Source organism: Talpa europaea, assembly GCF_964194135.1.
Source record: "Talpa europaea genome assembly, chromosome: 16".
Taxonomy (NCBI): Eukaryota; Metazoa; Chordata; class Mammalia; order Eulipotyphla; family Talpidae; genus Talpa; species Talpa europaea.
In genome coordinates this window covers 19,540,927-19,566,613 of record NC_140084.1, presented here as the reverse complement: position 1 = coordinate 19,566,613, position 25,687 = coordinate 19,540,927, and the positions used below count along the sequence as shown (strand labels likewise).

At 44.5% G+C, this 25,687-nt stretch overlaps 1 protein-coding gene across 1 annotated transcript in view; it reads right to left on the bottom strand.

Moving 5' to 3' along the window:
* Positions 1-25,687, bottom strand: part of CDH13 (cadherin 13) — a gene marked incomplete at both ends in the record, with an annotated part of 945,642 nt that overhangs the window by 192,461 nt on the left and 727,494 nt on the right. The window contains one exon of the mRNA XM_084256718.1: positions 3,075-3,253. Within this exon, the coding sequence (XP_084112844.1) occupies positions 3,075-3,253 (179 nt within the window). The remainder of the gene's footprint in view (positions 1-3,074; positions 3,254-25,687) is intronic.

The following is a 25,687-nucleotide window of genomic DNA, read 5'->3' as shown; positions in this document are numbered from 1 at the left end:
GCATAAACAGAGGGAAGACATGGTAGAGACACGAAGCTAGAGGTGGTAGTTGCTGGGTCTATAAGCCAGGGATTTCTGGAAACCACCAGAAGGTAGAAAAGGCAGGAAGGATTCTCCCCTCGAGTCTTCAGAAGGGGCTTGCCTTCCTTCTCCCTTGGCTGACTGCCTTTGCCCATCCTCCCTGCCTGAAGGTAGTAACTGAAAAATCAAAATGAAAAGTCACGTCTATAGTGGTTTCTGGAACCTCCACTCCCAACTATATGAGGGCCACAGGGGCAAACTGGGCCATGTCAGTGGCCCCTGTCGCGGACAGAGAAACTGTCTCATTGCACATACTTGTGGTATGCAGCCCTCCGACATATGATTTGAGACACTATGAGCTTAATAATGGTTTGAATTCTATCAATATTTATAGGGGTCCCAGTGGGGTATTTTCTTGAAAATAAATGGTGCATGAATCTGTTCTAATGTCTGTCCATACAGTCCCAGATGCTGGACCACACTTAAGATGGGACACTTGCTCAGAAGGTATCCAGAGTTAACAAAAACAATTCACCATCCTGCTGAAGGAACCTGTTCTGTACACGTGAGTCATAAAGGCGAGATGTAAAGCCCTGCCAACTGGGGGACATTGATTGGGAGTCTGATGTGTAAGCTCTGTTCCTTTAATGATGAATAAGTTGGAGTCACGTTTTACCCTTTCAGCAAACTTGCTGAAGAGAAGCTTACCACAGCACTAGTAAATAGACAGGCTTGCCTAAATTCAGGGACATTTCTTTCTTTCAGCTCATACTTATGTTGCGTGGGTCAGCACTGAACTCTGGAAACCCTCACGGGAAAGTGACATTTTTCATTCATTGTCATTGATTTTCCAATTGCACTTAAATTGCGTTTATCTTTTTTTGGAACTGTTTATGTATTGTGGCTAGAAATGCTTAATTCAATGCCTATAATTGTATACTTATTGCAACTTAACAAAAACCCAAATGAAAAGATCACGAGCTTGAAACACATTTGTCCCCACAATAAACCTTAAAAATGGAATAATCCATTATATTATCACTTTGGTTTATAAGGAGAAACTTGCAAATTATTTCCCATCAGTAAAAAGAGAAGCTGAGATGGAAAAATCACTGTATTTGAGCTTTCCCATGTAAAAAGACTTTGCAAGTAACTTTGGGAGAATTAGGGGTTACAGGAAAGCTGGAGAGTGTATGCATGAGTGTGTGTGTGTGTATGGGAGTGTGTGTGAGTGTGTACATGTGCACACATGCTGGGTGGGGAATAGATAGTCATTATTTGCCTCCAAAGAAGGTAACAATCAGGTCATCATAAAAATAGGGAGAGTTGGTAAGAAAATGGGAGACAAAATGAAGAAGTGGACTCATTATTTTTGAAATAAATCAATTTTCCAAGAGACAATCCCATTTTCGACGCAAATTTCATTCTCTCCCTCCCTCCCCAAAACTTCCCATTTCTAGCCATTGTCACCAACCTCTGAAGTATGATATCTTCCTGTCATTTCCACACATTTCTGCCTCCATACCAAACCCTACATTGTTAGGAGTTTTAGGAAGCTCAAACTGTGCCAGGTGGTGAGGATGTCAATATGCCTATGATCTCAGTCTCTGTTCTCAAGAAATTTACACTAGGGCAGAGTTGCCCAGTAGGACTTCCTGGGATGATGGAATATTCTATGCCTGCAGTAGTTACAGGTCATATGTGGCTATTGAGCACTTAGAATGTGGAGCATTTAAGAGAAACTGACCTTAACGTTTTAATTTTGATTACTATAAATTAAAACTTAAAGATCTGCATGGGACTAGTGGTCAGGACAGCACAGGTCTAGACCAGAGGACGGGATATTCGTTAAAGAGACAAATGGCAACTACGGAGACACGCGACAGACACTGTAGGAGTGTTTGCAGGCAAATGAGTCGGAGGCTGGATGAAGAAGACTGTGAAGGACCGAGGTGGGAGATGGTTCCTTGGAGGGGGGACCTAACCCAGAATTGTTGAGAAAATAGTGGGGAAAAGCAGAAAGGCATTGCTGATCTGGGGATTAGTTTAATCAGAAACACTGACGGGAAAATGCAAAGCCCGTTCTGGAAACCCACCAGGTACCAACAGCAGATTGTACTGTGGAAGGTCAAGGGTGACTGCCAGGGTCATGTCTGTGGGATGGTGTCATGTAGGAACTGGAATTCCAGGATGGAGGCAGAGTTAGGGTGGATGGAGGGGTGATGGCAGGAGGGAATCCCCATGTCTTTTTATGTGCTATGTTTGAGGGGTCAAGATACCCCAATTGAAGGTGAACTCTGTGAGCCACGGGGTGGACCCAGAACTCAGGGAAAAGGGCAAGTCAAAGTAGGCACAGGAGGAGGTAACAGCAGGGAAAATGTCTCTGACCTGCCTCGACTGGACTGTGCCACCCGCTCCTCGCCACTGTCACATCTGCAGTGATTGAACAACCACCTGTGGAAATTAGGTCCCGAATTTCCCAAATTTCTGATTCTCAGAAAGGTTGGCAATTGGATTTTTTTTAAAAAAAAGAAATATGAAATCTGAATAGTCTGCTATGGCAGCTTATTAGAAAACCTTTATGACATCCTGGGCCAAGCCAAAGAGCAGGGGTGTGGACAGCCGAGGTGACAAGAGCAGAGATGAAGGAAGAGAGAGAGTCCAGGGGGAAACTGGTGAGCATGTGAGAAAGAAAAGCAGTTGAAACTACTTGAGTGTCCTTAACCTTGGATGGGGCTCCTTCCTGCCCACGTCCTTCTTCCTCCCTCGCCTCCCTCCTGATGGAGCAGAGGAGTCCTGGGGAGGACAGCAGAGTGCAGGATCAGGCGGGGAGCAGAAAAAGTGGTCGGCGAAGAATCAGGCGCATGGGGTGGAATGGACATAGAATGGTTCCAGAAGATGTGGGCTTTTTCAGTGTGTGTGTTGGGATCAGACGATATCCCACAACCCTTTATAGATTTTCCGCCCAGCCACGTGTCAATATCTCCTTTTGGCCTTTGCCACATCCAGCACCACCTTGTCCCTGGTGTGCAGCCGCCGTTGATTCCACTCACCTCCCGGTCCAGCAGTGCGGGGGACACGACGGTCACGATGTCTCCTTTCTCAGGGTCGATGTAGAACATGTTGGGAGACGGTTTGTCAGGCGTCTGCTGGCGGATGTTATATCGCAGAAGGGCATTATCTGTGGCCGGGTCATCTGCATCGAAGGCTGTCACCCGCATCACTGTGGTGCCTAAGGGGGCAGGACAAAGGACAGGAGAGGGTCACAGGGGGTGACAGTGCTGGGCAGAGCTGCTCCCTCCTTCACCCCGGCAATGGCAGTGGAGTCATGTGCCAACCACTTTCCAAATTTAAAAAGAAAAGCCTCATGGAGCTTTCTTTGACCTTCCCTCCCCAAACCATCATGTTAAAAGACCCGAAATAAAGAAATCTTTGCTGTTCAGCAGACTGACAGCTTAATTTTTGTCTTCTGAGATATGCTGTTCATTTTCACGGACTTCCATTCTACTATGGATATGATTCTGTGGCAATGGCCTTCATTTTAAAGGCTCTTATTTAACACCTACTATGTGTGGTGTTATGGGCCAGGATTGGGGAGCTAGAAGTGCAAAAGGCACAATTAATGGGGTCCAGTGGTCAAGATTAGTAGGAAGGAAAGCATAGAAAAGGTAATAGCATCTCTCAGGGACATCCAGAGAGGGCATTATGAATAGAGAGAAGAATCAACTCATTTAATCTGGGTTCAGAACAGCCCCTTCCACAGACACCTACGCGATGTGCAGGTGTGAGCAAGGGGAGGACAAGCACCTCAGTGGGAAAGGCAGTCCTGTAAAGGGCAGCAAGAGCAAAGGTGAATGGAGACGCACTGTCTTAGGCACTTGGAATGTAAAGCTGAGGATGACACCTGGACCCTTCGGGTGTGTGAAGGGTGGGTGAGGGTGTCAGATACTGGGTGTTGTCCACACACGGCTGCGATGAAGAAGTGGCATAGACACTTCAAGAACAATGAAGCAGCAACTAGTAAAAACAGAAAGCACTAATTCTCTACTCTCTTAGCATCCACCTTGGAGAAAAGCTCGCACATGTCTATAGGAGCTTTAACAAGGATTTTCACGGCAGGATTATGTATCAGAGTGAAAAATCTGGAAACAACCCGACTGTCCAACAACAGAGGACTTGCTGAATGATGGTATCACCACACCTTGGTATTATTTTTAAAGAGGTCGAAGACCTAACATGGAAGACACCCAAGGTGGAGTATTATGTGAAAAATACCAGGGGGAAGATGTTATCCATAGCAAGATGTCATTTTTGTGACCTGCTTGCACACAGACAATTCCACGATGCTTTATGTGTCTATTTTACAGGTATGATTTCTGTCTGTGAACTCACAGAAGGTCAAAATAGGTGAACTTCACACTGGTTATGCTGAATAAATCTGGGCAAAGACAGAGGGAGCTGGGGGTGGTCACAAGGGCAGATGCTGGCCCTGTCTGTAATGTTCTGATCATTTTTACAAGGAGAATGCTCTGCTTTTGCCATTAAAATTTGATTAAAAAAGATCATAGATTCAAGTACGCATAGAAGCGTGATCAAAGCAGAACCAGGCACATTTGCTTGCTGGTCTTGGCAATAGTAAACCCTCCTATTTAGCTCAGGGTGACCTGCCTGACCATGAATTTTTATTGCAATTTACTCTTCTATGAATACAGGACCCCGCTTTCTGACTCTGCACCTTTCTGGACCCACAAAATTGTTAACCAACTGGTTAGAGACAAAAGCAGTAGACTTGTAGTTCCTATTGAAGATATTCACATGAAGAAAATAAAGAAGCTTAAAAGAGAGAATTCATCAAGCTCAGTAACCATCCAGTATGACTTTCCCTTATATAACAGTGCTTCTCAAACCATCTATGCCAGTTCATTTCCCTCTACAATTAGAATCATATTATCAGCCATTAGGTCTGATCAATTGGGCAAAGAAGGGGGATCTGACCACCCTACGATTGGATCGATTTGTTAAGTAGTCTCTGTTAACTTCACCAGTGCTTCCGTTAAGTCAGATGCATCAAGACACATTTGCTACTCAACCTCATTTCATCCTTTGCTTCTTTGTAAGATTGTCATAGGACAAAATTCATCGTCCAGTGTGAGTGGAAATTCTTGCCATGTGTGGTCCCCTGGTCTTTAGAAGATATCAACAAGCCTTTTGGTTCTCCATTTCCTGTTGAATCATGCTATACAATTGCTCTGAGGTCCAGGTGGCCACTGCCAGTCCATCAGCATCTAGAAAATCAGCCCTGTTTAGAGGGTTTATATCAGAAGTCAGAGGCAAATTTTAGAGCCACAATCTCATCCAGAGATTTTCTTAGTGAGTTCTTTGTGGCCAAAGGAGAGAAGCAGACCTCTACCCCAGTTCCACATGCAACAGTCTCAGGTTAAGTATACATGACCCAGTGCCTTACCCTTTGTTCATGTCTAATGCATGTTTGACTGATGGAATCTGTGCCCTATTTAATCTGCCTTTAATTGAAGTCATAGATGAACAAGCAAAAGTATACAAATGAAGTCATCACAGCTTGAGGCTGCCATATGCATTAGAATGATTACGAGGAGAAAAAAAATGAGCTCTCCAATGGATGAATCTTCAGTTTTTCACCAGGAAACTCACTGATGTCTTTCTGTTGTTTTTATTGATTTGATAACATAATGTGATAAAAGGTTATCCTGGTATAGTTCCAAGATTATACAAAATGCTTTTTGTTTTAATAAATTGTTGGGGAGCAAGTGAACTTGGCCTTAAGCCTTGATTTTGACTTCACCCAGTTGTGGATACATAAGTGGATTTATGTTTAAGGCTCACCTCTCTGGAGAATGAATGTGCCTAAGTCTTATAAACAGGGTTGCAACATTGAAGGAAATGACTTTGGGGTAGGAAGCCTAGATTCAGGTCTTTACTAACTACATGAACTTGGCAAGTTATTCAACTCTCCTTGAGACTCAGCATTCCCAACATGAGGCTATTCATAATACCCTTCTCTTGGTCACTGTTAGGATTTAATGGAATAATAAAGAACTTGGTAGAGTGCCTGATACACTTGTATTCTGAAGAGGTTGCCTTTTATCACCAAATCTTCTCTGGTTCTGAGACTGTCATGGAAGTGCAGGTAATGGCCCCAGACAAAAGAGCTCAGGATTATGTTGAGTGTAAAACCTGGTCCTGGGTATGGCCAGATGAGTCTGGTGCTCATCAGCTTTCAGTTGCCTGTCTGAGTTCCAGTCCATCAGGTAGGTCCAACTCCCTGCTCCTTCCAGTCCTTCCCCTGGATACTCTCTCAGGATTTGTATTCTTCCAAGTTCCACAGTGGCTGGATAAACCTTCTCCACTAGTATTCCCTAAATGGTACCTAAGGGACTCTGGTTCCAGGGACTCAGCAGAGAAACATACTTGGGAAACATGCCTTGGAGAAGAAGGTTTCCTCCTGGAGGACTTCTAGGAGCCCTTAATGAACAAGTGCATGTTAAAAATCTCCAACATTTGCAGCGTTCCCAAACTCCTGTTGATGATGGACCATATGAGGCCCTGGGTGTCCAGACTGTGTTTTGTTCATCTGTGTGAGCTCAATATCTGCCACACAGCAGGTCTGCTCTCAAGGTTCTTTGAGCAGGATTGCAGCCTTGCAATTCACAGTTGCTGACTTACTCCATGCTACTCAGAAACCACAAGTAACTTGTCTACTGCTTATCTCTGAGCAGTGGACACAACCAGGCACGCTCACTACTACTTCTGAGCTCTTTTGGCTCTTGCAGGCCCTTGTTAGATTCAGCAGACTCCAGGCCCAAGGCCACTGTTCAGCAGGTAGGCGCCAGGACAGCTGTTCTATTGCCTGTGGATGGCACCTGACCACTACCCTGAGCCCAAGCCCACCCCTGGACTCTAGTAGTGGGCTCATTTGTCTCCATTAGCTCAGAAGCTCCACACTAGGGCTTATCTTGTGCCTCTGTGTGCTTCCAGACAGCAGGGAAAGTATAATTATATGATAGACACACATGTAGGTCCTCCACATAATACATTTCTGTCTTCTCCCTCGTCACAATAGTCTCTTGAGTGTCAAAATAAATGATAATCACTCTGTCACTCCCAAAACCAGATGAACTAGTAGTGACACCCCCTCCCCCCAAAGCAAAATTAAAGAATTACAGGCAGCTAGTTCAAAGTCTCAATTCAGTCATCATTTTCCATTTGGAGGACATGCCCGCCAACACGAAGGCCTCTTGGTTGTATTTCCCTAGTGAAAAGAAAGTTCCCTTTGGTGTCCTGACCTTGAAAAGCCTGTATTTGAAGCTTGCTTCCCTGTGATGGAAGCCCAGTCTCAGCCTTGACAAGAGGAGTCAGAAGGGCAGTGGCTGTTTTCAACCTCTGGGAGAGGTCAGCCAGTCTTGAGAGAGGGAGGTGACATCATTCTCTTCCTGAAAATTCTTCTGCTTCATCCCCCACATTTCCCTCCTGTGATTGAAAGTGCCAGCCTTCTATTTTTTTATCTCATAAGAGAAGATTTCCTGGGGGCATGGCTGCCCAGGTCTGTACCAGGCACCGGGTTTCTGATAGTACAGCTTGGGCGACTGGACACTTTCCAGGGAGATGCGGAATCCGACAACCAGCATGAGCTCCTTAAACGTGACAAAATGGCATGTCCTCATAAAACTTCAAACTTGGAAGAAGAGGAATTGCAGTCTGGTGCCCCCCAAACACCGGCCTCTGAGATGGAATCATGTTAGAGAGGAGCCTGAAGGCTAGTTAAAAACAGCGGTACGTGGATACTTCGATGCACTGCCTACTTAGTTTGTGTTTATTCCCCAGGTGAGGAAAAAAAAAGCCCACAGGTTTTGTTGGCATCTCAATTTTGTGGGTCCATTGAGAGGGACCCAGAAGTGGGTAATATTTTAGAGTTTAGCCCCTTGGGGCATATGATGATCTGAAATTTAATTTCTTTTGAAGATTCTTTAGATTGAAGGAATTCTGGGCACACCAGCTAGAGAGAGTTCTAGACATGGGCAGACATTCCAGCCCAGTTTGCCCAGAAAGGAGAGGGATTCCATGCAGTCTTGTGCAAACCAGAATGACCTTGTCACCCTACAGGCAAGCCTTGCTTTAAGATTTAGACATAACTTGTGGCCAAGGCCATAAGCGCCCAGGCAAGAGAACTGTGGGAGTATGAGGGTGGCATCCTGGGACATGGGCTGTGGACATTCCTTCCACTCACCCTGTCACACCAACAGGGCCTGCTTTCTGACCCAGCAGCTGACACAGCCCCCTTCTCCTGACAGTCCTTAAGAGAGGAGAGAGAGATGAGTTGAGCAAACTCAGGGCAGAATGCGCTAGAGGCACAGCTAGGGACATGAGCTGTCTAATTTGAAATTCTGGCCTCACTAGTTACTAGCTGGGCATCTGAGGATACACTCCTTTATTTTGCTCCACTTTGTCCTTTCCAGAATAGCATCTCCCTTGACAGGCTGTGTGGGCACTGGGTGAAGGGAGGCAGTGTTTCTCAATCTTGCTGGCTTGAGTTTTTCATTACCACCTCTCCTTTCCAAGAGTCCTGGAGATGTTTTTTCCTACTTGCCACCCACTGCCATCAGATACTGTCTATCTATCCGTGTGCTATGGCATTTTGGAGGGTCACCAAGCATTGCAGGACCTGAGTTTTAATCCCCTAGCACCACATCACCCCTTGGTGGTGATATCGTATCCATGGGCAATGTATACACTAATGAATATAAAACCCAGTGCTGGAACAAGGGAAACTTTTATCATTATTTTTATTGAATGCCATGATTTGCTCGTTCCAGGGGGCTGATGGGACACAGTGAAATGGTGAAGAGTATGATGTCTTGGGACCCAGCCCTTTAGAGTCCCACCCCCCTAGTTCTTGGACTCACACACACGAACTGAGAATCATGATTCATTACAATCTCACAAGGAAACATTTCCTTTCTTCCCAAGATAAGCCTGAACATTTTGGTTTAGTCCACACGTGCATGACTCAGCGTCCTCTGATCTTGCCAACTTTTCTGTGTGCACAGCAATTGACAGGGCAACAAACTGTCACGTGATCAGTTGACAAGCCAACTGGAATCCAGAGGCAGCCCACATTCTGCAGCAAGGGCATTACCAAAAAGTCACCAAATAATAGATGGTAAGTAATGTCTTCTTTTCCCATTGACCTACATTAGCAATTCAGACCTGCTTTATCTTCATTGGAGGGGGTGTCCAATTGGAAGTCACTCCTCATAATTCACTTTAAATTTTTCTGCTTTTCTCCAAAACACTTGACTAGCAAGCAGGTCAAGCAGAAGGGGGCTGGCTCTCTGCTCTGTTAAAGCCCTGTCCTGATATGCAGCCAGAAGAGACACTTCCCGCCTCACCTTGGGAGGTGCTCTGATCTGAGGTTAGGGGAAAGGCAGGTTTAGACCAAACACAAAGTCTGGAACATTGAGTTTGTTCTTCCTTGCTCCTTCCCTCTAATAATCTAGTGACTACCATTCACCAGCACAAAGATTCCTCTCATGTTCTTCCTATGGTAGTTGGGTTGTTCATTAGACCCAGGAAGTTCTTGATAATGTGAGTTATGATGAAGAAGCCAATGACAGAAGCCCTGACCCATGGGCTTTGAAGGTGTGACTCTGGCAACATTCCCAGAGCTTGGCTGTGGGAGCTGGGTCAGGAGCAAGAAGCTCAAACACACATCCAATATTGGCATAGGTAACTTACACAAGTAAAGTTATTTCAAGACAGTTGGGAGTGGTGGGGACTGTGACAAACTGAAAGGTATATGTCCCACCTAAGGGGCAGCAGCATTTTAACTTAGGTAATCACTGAACTTCTGAGACTCAAGTCTGGAAAAGCCAGATCTTTTGGTTTTTCAAGAAAAGGTGGAATCAGGACTTTTATATAAACTGTCCAAATGTTTGTTTTGTTTGAATTTAAAAAATGAAGGATCACTGAATGGGGATAGGAAGACCAAACAAATCAAATGATGGTAGACTTGGGTCCAAGTCTCATCAGTCTTCAGTGTTTGATCTTAAGGATTGGGAGAATCAATTATTTCTCCCAAAGGCATGAACTAAATATTGTGAATGTGCTCTGGTGTTAGATTACTACTTAAAAACTAGCTGGTTCATATTACAGGGGTTAGCCATGTGACTTCCTTTGGCCAGTGGACACATGAAACATATACAATGAGAAGCTTGTCCTCTGGAGCCCCACTGCCTAGATATTTGGGCTCCCCCACTGGAAGGACCACATGTCTGGGAATGACTGCTCCCTGGCTGACATCCCTCGTTAGACATTAAACATTAAGTGGAGGCCACCCTCACCATCTGGTTGAACTTCGAGGTGACAGCAGCCACATCAGCAACCCAGCAAGACCAGCCACATCACCACCCAGCTAAACCTACCCCAACTTGAAATCATGAGCAAATAGATGATTGTGGCTCTAAGCCTCTAAGTTTCATTACACAGCAAGAGTAACCGAGAAAGGAATACACATGGAATAATCTTCACATTACAAACCAGAAAATATTGCATAATTAAAAAAGTTTTTCTTTGATGTGGAAGTAATCAAACAGCACAGCAGTTTCAGGGCATGGATCAAAATAAAAAGGGGCAGGCACAGGAAAAAATGGCTAAGACTAAAATGCAACTTTTTTCCCAAATATTGGTCTTTGGGGGCTACTAAGGCTGTACTTTGTTTGTTTAGTCAACCTACAAGGGATCCTTGCACTCCTTAGAGCAATGGTCTTCAACTGGGGATTGGGAGTGGATATTATCCCCCAGAAGGTACTGAGTAATATCTGGAGACATTTTTGGTGATTATAAATAGGGCAGAGGCAGTGAAATTGACATCTAGTAGGTGGAGGTGAGCAATTCTGCCCACCATCTCACAGTGCACAGGAACCCCCCCACCAAAAAAAACCAAAAACCAAAAAACAAAACCAAAAACTCTAGCACAAACACAAAGAATAATCTAGCCCCCCAACAACAATCATTCATACCAGGGCCCCTAAAAGTAATGATACTTTTAAAATCCCACATCTACTGAAACCACAAATTACCCTCTCATCCAGATTAGAAGTTCACTGCTCCAGGAATCTAGAAAACGTAAATAAGGGACCAGGAAAATGAATAACTATAAGAAAGTGAAAATCAAAATCAACAAAAAACTATGAACCAGAGACACTCTGGGGGGTAGAGGGCGGGAAGGGAGGGATTGGGGTCAAAATAAGGGGGTTGCAATTGTATGGGGAATATAAAAATAAAATTTATTATATAAAAAAAGAAGTTCACTGCTCCTAATATTGTCTCTACTACATCTATTCCCCACTCAATGACTCAAATATAAATACCATTGACTATTCAAATTTATATAATATATAATGCTTAAGAACATGCTAAAACTCATACCACTTAATTTTTCTGGTTAAATTTTGTGTCACTCAAAGCATGCAAGTCTTCAGACACTAGGATGCTGCTTTGTATGTATCAAGAGTTGAGTAAATAAATGGGTGAGTGAATAAATAAATGAATAAGGTGAATAAATGAATAAGGGATAAGTGGTTTTATTATCATCTTTCTTCCATTATAGCCTAAGGTAAGAATGAAGGTGGAATAGGAAATAGGTAAATAATTAATGTGTGGATTGCACTAAATATTAATTCCCAGGCAAATTTCAAACAATAGGTCTGTTGTCTGCATCGTTTATATCTAAGGGCAAAGGTGAAGCAGGTTTGCCATTTAAATACACGGATTGCATTAGGCTAGGCTAGACAGAGAAAACAAAGCCACCTGCTTTTCAATGACTTAACACATGAGGTTAATTTCTCACTCAGATTCGGTCCCTTCTAAGGGCAGTACCTTTTCCAGTAGTGATTTAAGGATCCAAATAGTAGTGCTATTGGGGCTATGTGGCTTCCTGATTTTTGTGAGAGGAGCAGAGTTGTAAAACCACATGCTGACACAATAAATGCTGCTGCCAGAATGGCACATGTCACTGCTGCCTGTAGTCTTTTGGCCAGAACTGGAGGCCAAGGCTAGCTCAAGAGCAGGGCAGGCTTCATGGCTGTGTGACCAGTGAGGTCACCAGGGGACTGTGTGCAGAAGGGTCCAGTCCAGTTTCTAATGCTTTGCTGTCATCCTTCTTGACATTTTTAACAATTGTTGAACAACGGGTCCTACATTTTCATTCTGCAAATTGTGCAGCCAGTCCTGGTCATGAGCCAGTAGTTGGACCTGGGAAAAGTACATGGGCACCTGGACTCTCAGTGGGCAGTGGGCAGTGGGCATCGCCACCATGGGGATCCTGCCTTTGGCCAATCAAGCACAAAGCAGATGCCTTTGCTCCCATCATTAGCGCCCTGGCTGTTACTGCTCATAGTCAGCAGCATCTGCCCTGCTATCTGATCTGCTCAGGTGGTGGCTTCTGCCTCCCCAGGCTCTGCACTCCTGGCCCTGGGAGACCTGCTTGAGCTCTGCTCTCTCTGTCTCTTCTGGCTCCCAGCTCTTGCGTTCACTGTAGACACCTGGTCCCTGCTGACCATATGGAGCCTAAGTCATCTTTTTCATTTTAGATACTTCTGCCTACTTCTTCCCCTTGACAATCTGGATGCCACCACATGTAGGTCACACACACTGGTGACATCAGGTAATATGGTGTGGGGCCTTGTGTTGCAAACCTGGCTGTGTGAATCACCTGGGATGAATTTAAAATACTCCTGATACCTGAAACTCACCCTTGGAGATGCCAAATCTACCATGGGGCATGGAGAATAAATCCTGGGACTAGAGAGGAACCAGGCAGGTGTAGGCTCTGACCCTCTACCTATTGGCTATGTGGTCTGGATAATATACATGCAAGCTCACACACAGCCACAGTTTCCTCACCTGCAAAATGGGCTGACATCTGCCACTGTGTAAAATTGTTTTGAAGATGCATGTAAAATACAGGAGGCCTGATGATACAGCCTTTGCAGTGATCCCACAGAGCGGGAAATGAATGTATGGAACTGTGTGCCTGGAATAGTCCTTATGACAGGCCTGCAGGGTGCCAAGGTCATTTCTATTTTTTTAAAATATTTTTTTAAAGATTTATTTTTTATTTATACAAGAGCTGGGGTACAGGCCAGAGGTGCAGGAGGGTGAGAGGATTCACCAGAGACAGAGTGGGGAGCAGAACAGGCAGACGGACCAAAAGCACTGCTGAGGGGAGCAGCAGGCCCTACAGGAGAGGTCTGCCGCGCCATGTGGGAATCTCCCTGGCTGGCCGGGAATCGAACCTGCGCTGCAGAGAGTGCGGACAGCTTCACGGTACTGTGCTCAACCCACTGCACCACGAGGGAGGCCCTCATTTCCATTTTTAAACAAGGAGAACCAGAAGCTTAGAGAAGTCCAGTAACATGCCCACGATCAGTGCTGGCAGTGGCTGAGCAAGTAATCACAAGGGCACGTGAGACAACATAAGTCAAGAGGAGCTAACCTAAATTGGCCATTCCTACCACAACACAGATAGTCAGGGCCTTGAAATTTTATCCTCCCAGTGACCTTGTGAGATAGGTGCCCTGTTTTACACAGAGGGCAACTGAGGCAGATGGAGGCGAGATTGCAGGCAGGTATGCAGCTGAGCCAAGGTGCCTGTTCTCCCTACTCCTCCACAGCACAGCTCACATCACTAAAACACTTCAAAGGTGGAATAATGAATTTTCGAGGGCTCTCCCTGCTGGCTAGAGAAAACCTTTGCCCTGACCTGCTAGTGCTGTCTGAGCACCTCTGAGTCCACATCAGGGAGCCTGAGATGCAGGACAGATGACTGATGACCCCAGACACACCTGGTAGGTAAGTAACCTGCCTGAATCCCCAATACAATCAATGAGGGGCTCAGGGAGCTTGGCGTGGGAGTTGGAGGGGGCAAGTGATCATTGCAGGTACAGTTCACAAATGAGTAGGACGCTGAAATGCTGTGTTCAATTGCTAGTAGAGCTGTAATGTTGCTGATTTTGCAAACATGTGCTCTTCAGCATGGTAAGTAAATACATATTGGTAGCATGGTGATGTTGCAAGCTGTTGTTTTATGGCTGGGAAGTCAGCTGCCTGTGATGGATGCAGGCAATGAAAGTATTTATAAAATAACACTGAATTAGAAGGAGTTGCTTTACGAGTCTGGGGAAATGGATCTTTTATGAAGAATAAAACTTGATGAAGGAGCTTTATCAGGGTCACACAAATCTGAAATTAATTGTTCTGGCACTGAGATCTTAGCGGGGCCAGCTGGAGGTCTGGGCTGCAGCCTGAGAGGTGGGGCACAGTGTCTCCCTGGCAGGGCATGCCATGTGGAACTGAGGAGTCATCTCCACTCACCCCGATTCATTTCTCTCCCCAGCAAATGTCACTTCTGAAAGCTGCATTACCTTTTCCAGGCCATTAGGACACCAGGAAGGGAATAACTTAGACACTTAAAATGAAATGATGCACAATTGATTTACCCCTTCTCCCACTGAGTGAAATAGGGTCAGATACATAGTAGGTGCTCAGTAAATACGTAAGTAGAATAGGGTCAGGCACACAGTAGATGCTCAGTAAATATGTAAGTTATGGAATGGAAACTAGATCAGTAGCATGGGGCTCATTCTGTGTGAATATTTTCTCATTTCTTTTGTCTTTAAGTTGTCTTCCCTGTGTGAACATTTCAGTTCCTCCTAGTGTGTTTCCAGATGGGGATGTTCTCTTTTTGGAAATGGTCTGGCAGGGAGAGACCAAAGGTCTGGCAGGGAGAGACCAAGGGCAGCTGCTCCCCAATTCCAGACAGCCAATAGGCACATGATTTAGGCTAGTTAGACTGGATGCTCCTCTGGATAATGATATTTGCTCAGTGGGGTTGCTGTGTAGATTAAATGAGTTAATATATGCAATATTCAGCCCAGGGCTCTGTGTTCTTTGTGAATATCATTGTTATCACAAGAACGGAAAGGCAAGGTTAAAGGCTTCACTTTTCATAAGGAAGTAGAGGTCTTGGGTGACTAAAAGATGAATGTGAAATTTTTTTTTTCCTCTAAGTCAATCTTAGGTTGTACAAATGGAGGTAGACTATCAAAAATAATGGAGGTGATCATCATTTTAACTCAATATTAGACCTCAATAATTCAGGGGTCAACTCCATGCACTGGTTTAACGTAGAGACAGCCCTTTCTTGCAAGTTGCTGATTTGATATTAGTATTTTCCTTAGCCTTGTCTATTCTTTCTGAAACTTTTCTTGTTACCTTAGATCAATCCATATACTTTCACTATAGTCCTGCAAAGGGATAGTCAGGACATCCTTCCAATACCCATGGGATTGATGTCCTGAGTAAAACGGTAGAGGGAATACTGTGTTCTTACAGGGTCACTTGTAAGACCCTGGGATCTTGGCCTCATTATTTATCTGGGATCCTTGGCCTCATTATTTATCTTCAAAGACAGGAGTGGAGCATCTTCAAATCTCTCTGAATCTTTGACCTCAGCTTCCATTCTCACATCTTCTTCTCTGAATCTGGCCCTCCTCCTTCCATTTTATCAGGGACCTGTGGCAGAGGGTCCTGGAGCAGAACGTGCACCAATAGTTGAACATTAAGTGAGGATGTGCCTATGGGGGACACGTGTGTGTTTGTGTGTATTTATAACAGTTGTACTTCCTACAACTGCAGGCCCAGGAGAGCCACACCGATCTGAAATGGGATATCTTATACTGTAGACATTGCCTGTCACGAAGGAGAATCCCCAGACTATTCATGAACAGGTAAAGGGCAGGAATCAAGTGTGATACCCTCTAAAGTCTCTGTCATCTACCAGCCTGCAGCCTCTTAAGGGGCTTGAAGAAATCAGAGCTGCCTCACCAGTGTGGACTATGCCACTTATAATTTGCACAATCCAGGAATTTCATGTTCCCACTTATAGTTGTGCTCTCACAAGTCAGTCCTGTCCCTGCTCCAGCAAAGATATAAGAAATTCTTATTTCCATCTAGTACCACCTCACTCTATTGGGCACTGCTTTCTGCAGGTCTTGGGCTAGGACAGTAGATACCAAGACAGACAAGACAATCTCGGCACCTCAACTTGCTCACATTCAACTGGGAGAGATGGAGCTATTTCAACATGACATAGTACATTAGTGTGATGCATGCCCCAGACAAAGAGCATGTCCAAGGTCACTCTGAAAGCATGGTATGGAGTGGGGGACTGGGGAGGTACACTATGGCTCCCCACCAGTGTAAGGTTACTTCAGAATGTCTTCAGCTACTTCCAGCTGCGGCTTCCTGCAGGGAGAGTCTCCAGTTGTTCTTTCCTGCATTACCAACTGTGAAAGGTCTGCTCACCGCCCCCAACTATCTGATTATTACATAGCATTTTTGAGTCTTTTAAACATTTTCTTGCAAAGAATAACTTGCCTATTTACTGAGCGCAAAGAGGTATAAAAGCCTGTAAACAGCCCCATCAGCTACCATCAAACTCTCCCTCCTGCTAAGTGAGTGGGCCTGCTAAAGAATTTTAAGAGCTGAGAACTTTGAGGTTCTATTGGCAAGTCAAGTTGAAAAAGCAGCTACTTAATGGTCCTGCGTGTCCATGACGTCCACCCCTACCTTCCCCTCACACACTTGAGCACTCAGCTCCTCTTAAATTTCACTTCTTAAACTCACACCTGCTCCAGACATGGCACAGCAAAACTGAAAAGTACTTCAGACCCAAAGATGTTATCTCAGAATAGAAAAACACACACTCACCAGAGCTTGCATACTTTGTAGACCCTAAGCTACTCATTTTCTGGAAAGGTGAGCGGTCAGAAGCCCAGCCCCAGTGGACGGGGGAGAAAGGAATCATTTAGCAATGCAGTGAGAGATTGAAGCTTATAGTGGGGGATGATTTACAGACTTCAGTTTCATCATGAACAGAAAGGTGGGGGAGAGACAGTAACAGAAGATAGAGAGAAAGGAAGCGACTCAAGAATTACATAACTGATCAAGCGCCATGGAGGACACTGCCTATAGCGTGGCTGGTGTCTGACCTTGAGGCTTATAGCCCAGTGATGCCCAGGGCTCACCCTGCCCTGAGTTCTGGGACTCAGGGCTGCTCTAGCAGATTAGCACATAGTGAACAGCCCCAAAACACGGAAATGTATTCTCACATGGCCCTGGAGGTCCTAAGTCTGAAATTGAGGTGTTACAATGTCTTGCTCCCTGGGAGACTCGATGGGGTGGGAGTAGGGTGGGGGGGGATGGGGGAGGTTGCAGGGGGGTGGTGGCGGGTGGGGGTATCTCTTCCTTTGTTCTTTCATTTCAGAAGCATGGGAGGGTGAGAGAATTCACCAGAGCCAGAGCGGGGAACAGAACAGGCAGACTGACGAAATACACTGCTGAGGGGAGCAGTGGACGAGGCAGAGAGGTCTGCGCGCCATGTGGGACCCTTGCCGGTGGCTGGGGATTGAACTGGTGCTGCAGAGGCTGCAGGCAGCTTTGCAGCCCAGTGCTCAACCACTGAGCCACCAGGGGAGGCCCCTGCACTGCTCTTATAAAGACCCTTGTGACGACATTGGCCTGGCTGGATAATCCAGAGCGATCTCCTCCTGTCAAAATCCTTCACTTAATCACACTGCACAGGCACACCAAAGAATTTCACTTTGAAAAGTTCCAGGGACCAGGACCTCCTATCTTTGGGCAACTGACTGCTCATGATGCCTGGGAGCTGCACTAAGCCCTGGAGCATGTGCTTAACTTCACAGAGGCTCTATTCTCACTCCCAAGTCATCCATGGGGAACAGCTCCAGGTCACACCGCCTGAAGGAATCTGGGTTGGACCCCGGGCTTCCACAGACTGATTCTGTGTGAGGTACATGTTCTATAGCCAAGAAAAAGACAGAGGCAGTTGCAAGAATAAGGTGGCTCAAACATAAGAAACACAACACGTGTCTATCTCCTGGAGAATATGTAGGATAATTTCTTAAAAATCAATTCAGTGAAGAATAGCCTCTGGGCCTCTGTCCTCAGACCTCATAAATTCTGCTCTTGGGGTCAGCTAATGATGGGCATGTTTTCCAGAGCCAATTCCCAAAGAGATGTGAGGGGCCAGCTCTTAAACTTCAAGATTTCTGCTCATGCAGAAGCAGCATTATCTTTTCAGGAATGCAGCTAGGTGGCTCAGGAGGGCGAATGTGTGACATTTGCTCCTGCTTAGGTCCTATCAAGGGCTCTGCTGAAGTTAGAGGGGAAGACATATCTCTGTCACAGAGGACATGTGCTTTATATTTTTATAAAAACAAGGACAAGACAAGCTTCCCCTCATTTCTTTCCAATCTTTAAAGAAAGAAAAATTTGTGGAGTGTATTTTTTTTTCCCTCTTTGAACCACAAAATGTTTGCACAGAAAGAGGTTTTGGAGTTAATCACATGCAAGGGGTTTGATGAGAACAATTTCCTTGAATGTCAATGATTATGAGTTATATTTCTCCCTTGGCCTGAGAAGTAACTTTTATAGGGGACGGTTCGAGCCCTCTACCCCACCCTTGGATTATGGCCTACTTGGATCATGGCTGCAATCCTGGAACATGCTGGTTCCCATATAAATGGGGGAAACAGAAAAGAGGGAGGTAGCCAGGAAGCGAGGAAAAGGCAGCAGTCTAGATGATGAGGGTACTGCAATGTAATCATGCTGCAGGTCTTCGGGCATCTTTTTTAAACTTACAGGGAAGGAAGGCTACAGAGAAAGAAAGGAAGAAAAGATCTAGCCTGACATGACTGGGAGGTGCCCTAAAATGGAAGCATTCACCATCTTCTACTGGATGATGGAAATTCCATGTGGCTCCCAGCTACAACCCATGGATGGGTCTTGGGTATGAACATGGAGACCACAGGAGTTGCGCAATGACAGAAAGTCCTGCCAGGTGAGACCCTGAGGTGCCATGGCCAAGTGACATGTGTCGGTAAAAGGCACTTGCTACCAGGTATCAGAAGGGAGTCTGCTTTCAGAGGAGGGTGAACTATCAAGTCACCGCTGGTGGGGGTTGGGGGGGGGGAGAGGCTCAATTTGCAGCATCTGTGACTCTAGCACAGTAGTACACATCACAGTCTTAACAAATGTCAACAATGTTAGCAAATGGCAAGGCCACAGTGCCAAAAGGGCATGGAAGTGGGAGAGGAGAGAGTTTGTTTAGATGCATCTTCAGCTGGTAGACCTGTGAGTTGTGCTGACTAACAGAATGAGGAATGGAAAAAGAGTAGTAAAAGAGGCAACTTTGCTTCTAATCTCATCCACTTATTCCACAGAAAGACACATAAGGTCACATACAGACCATCAATCCACGGTTAGCTGGTGGGGAGGTCAGCTTTAAGTGTTCTAAACAATCCCTCAATGCTACAGCCATGCAGGCTTCAAGCACCTACATTTCCTTTACCTCTCAGCTGCTCTTACCAATTAAAAAGATAACTCCCATTAACTCAAATCTTTATTTAAGCCATTGTAAAAATTTCCATCTTAATAAGTCTGCTGAGTGCTTTGTCTGTTATCCACACTCGTGAAAAGAGTTGATGTCATATCTGGGTCCATGGGGACAGAACTCTTCTGTAAGAGCTATTCCAACTCTGAATTCTGATTCAGCTAATGTTTATTGAAGCATCCCGCCCCAGGCATTTCCATATCTCCTACCTCATTTACCCTCTTACAATTCTATGAGATAAACTAGTTCTGTGGCTTCTGCCTATTAGCAGCTTTTTCACCTTAATGCTACTAGCTGATTGTCTGTAATAGGCTCTAAACTCTTATTATCCTGTCTTTCCTTTTCTTTGTACAACTTACCACCATCTGAAATGTTATAAATTGATTTGTTCAGCTTGTTCACTGAGGATTTCTCCTCCCTTCACCAAAGGTAATGTGGACTTTGTCTTCTTTGTACCACCAATGTTTCTGGAATAAATGAATGAATACCACCCCTGCCATATCCATTTTAATGAGTTACTCATTGTGATATCCTCAGATGGTACACTTGAATGACTTGCTGGATACAGTACAGAATCGAGAATACAGCCCAGAGGGCCTTCATGACCTGGTCCCTCCTTTGCTCTCCCACCACCCCTATCTCCTCCCTTGTCTCCCTGCCATACTAGATCAAGGCCCAGACAAACTCCCAATGGGACATAAGCATGACCTCGATTCTCACTGGATGAATTGATGAGTGAATGAATGAATAACGAGTGTAGAGTATCAGTAATGTTCTTATTCTCAATTTTCAGGGGTACTGGGAAAGAGATAATATACCTTTCTATTTCTTATTTAACCCTCTCTGCTCTGTGCTAAAGGAATCTGCATCCTTTTTAAATGGCAGAAAAAACAGGAATCACAAAGAGATAGTGAAAGGGAACTGCTAAGAAAAGGAAATCTTTCCCTGTTAAAGAGTCATAGATCTGGAAATGTAAAGTAAATAACAAGTTTGTTTCCTTAAAAAGCATGTCTAAACAAGGTCTGGCAAGCCTGCTAGACTGATTGATCTCCCAGGCCATCCTCAAAGATTTGTATCCTTCTCCTTTTCCTGTGTCAAGAATTTGTATGCTAACTAACCAACTTTATCAAGTAAAGTGGTTATGTATAAAAGAAACTCTTTGTCTCTAGACCAGGGCTCAGACCTTAAGGGGCTACCCAGGTCTGGGACCTCATGCATGAGTAATAAAGCTTCTCCTGACCTTACCATCCCTGAAGTACCGCTTGTTCTTCCCCTGCCTGGGTAAAAGGCTAGAATTTATTTCTGCAACATAGTAATGAGTTTGAGATCATATAGTCAAACACGAGGCTGGGGAGATTCAAACTCAGGCCTTCAGGTCCCTAAGCTCAATTTCTTTGCCTTGTCCAGAGTTGGAAATTGGGCTATAGCAGCCCTTTGGCGAGGGTCGAAGTTAGCAGAGGGCCTGCGGAAGAGACCAAGGTCTCACCTGTAAGGCAGCTGCGTAATGTAGCCAACTTGGCCATCTGCCCAGTGAAGCTCCATTCTCCCCTATCTTCACCTGTGGCTTCTATTATTCTTGTTCTTATTCATGGCAGCCATGAGCTGGAAGGGACATTAGAGCCATCAAGTCTACCTTCCAGGATGACAGTGGGGTGTGGGTCATCGGCCTGTTTCAACACATCCAGGGCACTGAGCTTGTGCCTTACAAGTCAGCCCACTGCTTTTCTCAGCGTCTATGACTGCTGATGAGATCTTGCACACACTGAATTGGAGACCGTCTTCTGGAAACCTCTTGCTAGACAAATAACAAAATCTAGAACACAGCCCAGTCCTGTTCTGAACCCTCCACATCCCCTCTGATGAACTAAAAACATATGTTGATATATTTTTCATTGCTAGTCTCTATCCTCTGACTTTGCTGTGGTTTGTCAACTCCCTACTCAAATCGGGGTGCTGGGAGCAAACTATGCAAGACATGTCTGACCCAACCTGGCTGCGGGAGGATGATCACTGTTGCTAAAGCGGAGATGAGCTCTCTGGGCTTGTGGTCAACTAAGACCATAACCTTATTTTCACAGAATTGCAGATTAACATACAGGATCTCATCCCATTTTAATGAGCTTGCTTTTAAAGAATCTCAAGGGAGAAGACTTCGCTTTCATCTCCGTGACAGTAAATCATCAGTTTGGAGTTGCGGCTTGTCTGTGCCTTCTAAGGAACCTGATTCAATCAGCTGACACATTTGCTAGCCCTCATCTACTCTGGATGAGCTAGGATTTGATACTTTATTGATATAAATGTTCTGTGAGATAAGATTAGTGCCTGATAAGTGTCATCTAGTTCATATTTTGCTCTTTTCTTTTTGAAATTATGAAGCACTTCATACATACACAAGAATATATGCATATAGATATACACATATACATGTGTATCCACACGTACACACATGCATCTATAATGTGTAGCAGGATATAAGAAAGAACACCTCCCTCTTGTGCCACCCCCAGCTCAGGCGTGATCACGTGCAATGTATAACACCCCCACAGCCCCTACTGTTCCCTCTTTTGAGCTCACCCAATCCTTCCCTCCAAGGAAAATGGTTATCGGGAATTCTGAATCTCTTAATCCATTGTTTTGCTTCATGGTTTTACTCCTTATCTGTCTCTAAACATATTAGTTTTTCACATTTTTGAATTCTCTATAAATGGAATCGGACTCTATGTATTTTTCTGCAAATTGTGTTTTTCACGGCATAGTATGTCCCAGGGAGCTGCTGTCAGGGCTGCCGAGCAGCTCATCAGCGGAGCGAGCTGTTGTTTAGTTAGCGGTGCTCTGCTTTGTGAGCAGAGAGGTTGCTGAGTGCTTGTGCTATGCTGGCCTCCCGCTAGGAACAGCCTTGTCCAAGTGCCCAGGTGCACACATGCAAGTTCCTTCCGGTAGAGATCTAGGAAGGGGCACACCTTCAATTTGAGAAGATGATGACAAACCGTCCTTCTGAGCTGTATTGATGCACATGCCCCGCAGCAGCCAAGAAGCATCTGGTCTTTGCTTGCTTCTGCCAATATTGGTGTTTCTACACTTAATATTCACCAACCACGTAATTGTAATTGCATTAGAATTTCATTTATGGCCAAGGAGTTTGAACAGAATTTTACACATTTATGGTCATTTATGTCTCTTACTCTGTGAGATGACCACATCTCTTAGCCTAAAGTTTTTTTTTTTTTTTTTTGATTACTTTTTGCTGAGCTTAGGGGTTCCTCGTTTACTCTGGCTACTTCTCTCTTCTCAGCTAAATGTGTTACAAATATCTCCCCTAAGAGAGTGCCTTGAGCTGGCACCTTTTAAAAAATCCATGTCCTCATTTTCTCTAATTCCTAAACTTCCATAGAAGAGCTTATCATGCATCCGGCTGATATCCCTGTGTTATAGGCCTTGGTGTCTAGAGATGCTAGGCCTGGGACATTGCTCTTTTCCACCAACTGGAACATTATTGAAACTATGTGCCCACCACCCATTTATCTACTACCTATTCTACACTTTTTCTAGAACTCAAGGGAAGTTCAATGGTATGTCATTTCTAGGCCTTCCTTTATGTCTTTTTATAAGTCATTTTATAAGTCATTTTTATGAGTCATTTGTTCTTCTCTCTTCCTGTGATACAGAGATACCTACTACAGGTTTTACTTTTAATATTTCTACAAAACCATCACAATTTCTAAAAGCTTCTTCCATTTTTTCTTAGAAAAATCATCACAGGCCTATGAATCTGCCGGCCATTTTTCTATGACTCTGCTATAGCACAGTGAAGCCAAATTGGAAAGTTTAATTAGTTAGCTTGCTTCAAGATAAAAATGCAAATAAAAAAGTTTTCAGTTTCACCTGTTTATAAGCCAAAGGCAAAATTAATTAAAGTCAATGGAGAAAAGTAAATAAACATTTTGAAATAAAGGAAATACATATTCTGAAGTGTGAGGTTAAAGCTCATGAAACATGAGAGAGTCGATTATTTATAGTCATGTGTTGCTGCCTGATAATTTCATCACGTTTCCTCTGTCTTCTCTCTCACTGGAGAAAAAAGGTCTCAGAGCTCTTTAAGGAAAAGCAAGGTGATCAAGATGGTTTCTTATCAACGGCATAGCTCTATCCCAATGCTCACAAAATATTTTTGGATGAAATGCCAGTGGATTTTTTGAATTCTATTTTTTCATTAAGATACATTTCCCCTGTTTTTTGAAACTATAATGGAAATCCTGTACATAACTTTGCTGTATTTACAAGACAAAAAATGTTGCTATTGTGTAGTTGGCTGCTTTGGTATTTCAATTAGACTAGGCTGGAGCAAAAACCAAGTGTTTATGTTGGGATTGACAGTGGAGATGTCAAATCAGAATAAAAATTCCATGATACATGGTCATTTTACATTCTGTTAATGGACCCTGCTTTGCATGGCAGCATTTCCATGTACTCCTGGCTGTTTTCTTGCTGATAAAACTGGGGTGTGAAATGGAGATCTTGTCAAAGGTGGGTCAGGTCAGGGAAAGACAATAAGTGTTGGGGTTCAAAACCAAGGGACTGAATGTGAGAAATAGGCAAACCCTCTATGGAGAATTTATCCAATAGGACTGAAAAGTGCCAGTGTGTTAAAGACCATCCATGGAGAAAATTGATGCTCAAGTCTGTAAAGCAATGGGAAGAAACCTGTGAACGGGAACTGGGCAACTAAATGACAGTTATACAGGTATGCAAAAAGAGGAGAGAGAGGGGCCTCCCTGGTGGTGCAAAGGGTTAAGCATTAGCACTATGATGCTATCTGCAGACACTGCAGCACAAGTTCGATCCCCGGCCAGGGAGCTACCCACATGGTGCAGCAGACCTCTCCTGCCTTGCCCGCTGCTCCCCTCAGCAGTGTAATTCACTCAGTTCTGCCTGTTCTGCTCCCCACTCTGTCTCTGGTGAATCCTCTCACATCCCTGAACCTCTGGACTGTACCCAGCTCTTGTATGCATAAATAAATAAATCTTAAAAAAAAAAGAGGAGAGAGAAATTGCATTGTCACAGAAACATGAATACTATTTTTTTTTAAGGGAGGGAGATAGGTGATAAGATAGATTATTCTATTTTTGTAAAATCCAATAAAAACAAAGCAAGGCCCTATACATAGATACAGGAAAAAATATAAGAGGAAGAGAACATGTAAGAGGAATATATACATGAGGTTAATGGTGACGATGGCAGGGGGTGTTGGCTTGGGAGCAGAAGGGATGGATGTGCTCATTTCTCTTTAGTTACTTCTGTGCTCAAGTAGTTACCACAAACATGAATTAATAGGTTAGTCGAAGGACTGCCATAAAAAATAAATGGTCAGTAAATAAAGACACCAAGGTAATGAGAGCCCAAAGAAACAAGTGTCAAGAGCCAGAACAGAAGCAGACTTGGCTCTGCCAGTCCAGGACCCCAAATCCAGCAGAAGCAGAAGTGGAAGGGATAGGGGTACATAAAAATGCCAGGCCAGGTGAGATCAACCCACGGGATTCCTGGAGGCCCTCGTTGCGTGGGGCTGGGAAGGAGCAGGCCCCCTGGGAGTTGGAGGTGGTGGGTGAGTTTGGATCTCTGATGGAGTTAGAGGAGAGGGTCATACTTAAGAGACCCAGAGCAGCCCCTCTCTTCCCAGTAATCTCCTCCCATTTCTGCCCCAGCCCAGGCTTACCACTTATGTCCAAAGAGGGGTCTCCTCAGACCACTACCTGCCAGAGGAGAAGCAGAATCCTCTGGAGAAAACTTACAAAAGCAAATTACAGGGGCCACAACAGACCTGTCATATCAGCATTTTGGGGAAAAGTCCCAGCATCTGTATATCAAGATGGTCCCCTGAGTATTCTGGATGCAGAGAAGCTTAGCAAACACGGGCCTGGCCTGACCTGCAGGCTTCCCCTCTTTCAGTGTGGAGTCTTTCACTCATCTCTCCAAAACAGGGTTTACCTTAAGTCACTCCTTCACTTATTATTATTACTAACAACATTATCGTTGAGGATCACAGAGATGGATGATGATAACACCTGCCATTTATTGAGGATCTATGTGGTGGTGGTGGGGGTGCTGAGTGACACACTTCTCCAGCTGGTGGGCGTGCAGTGTAAAGGAAGCTTGATTAAG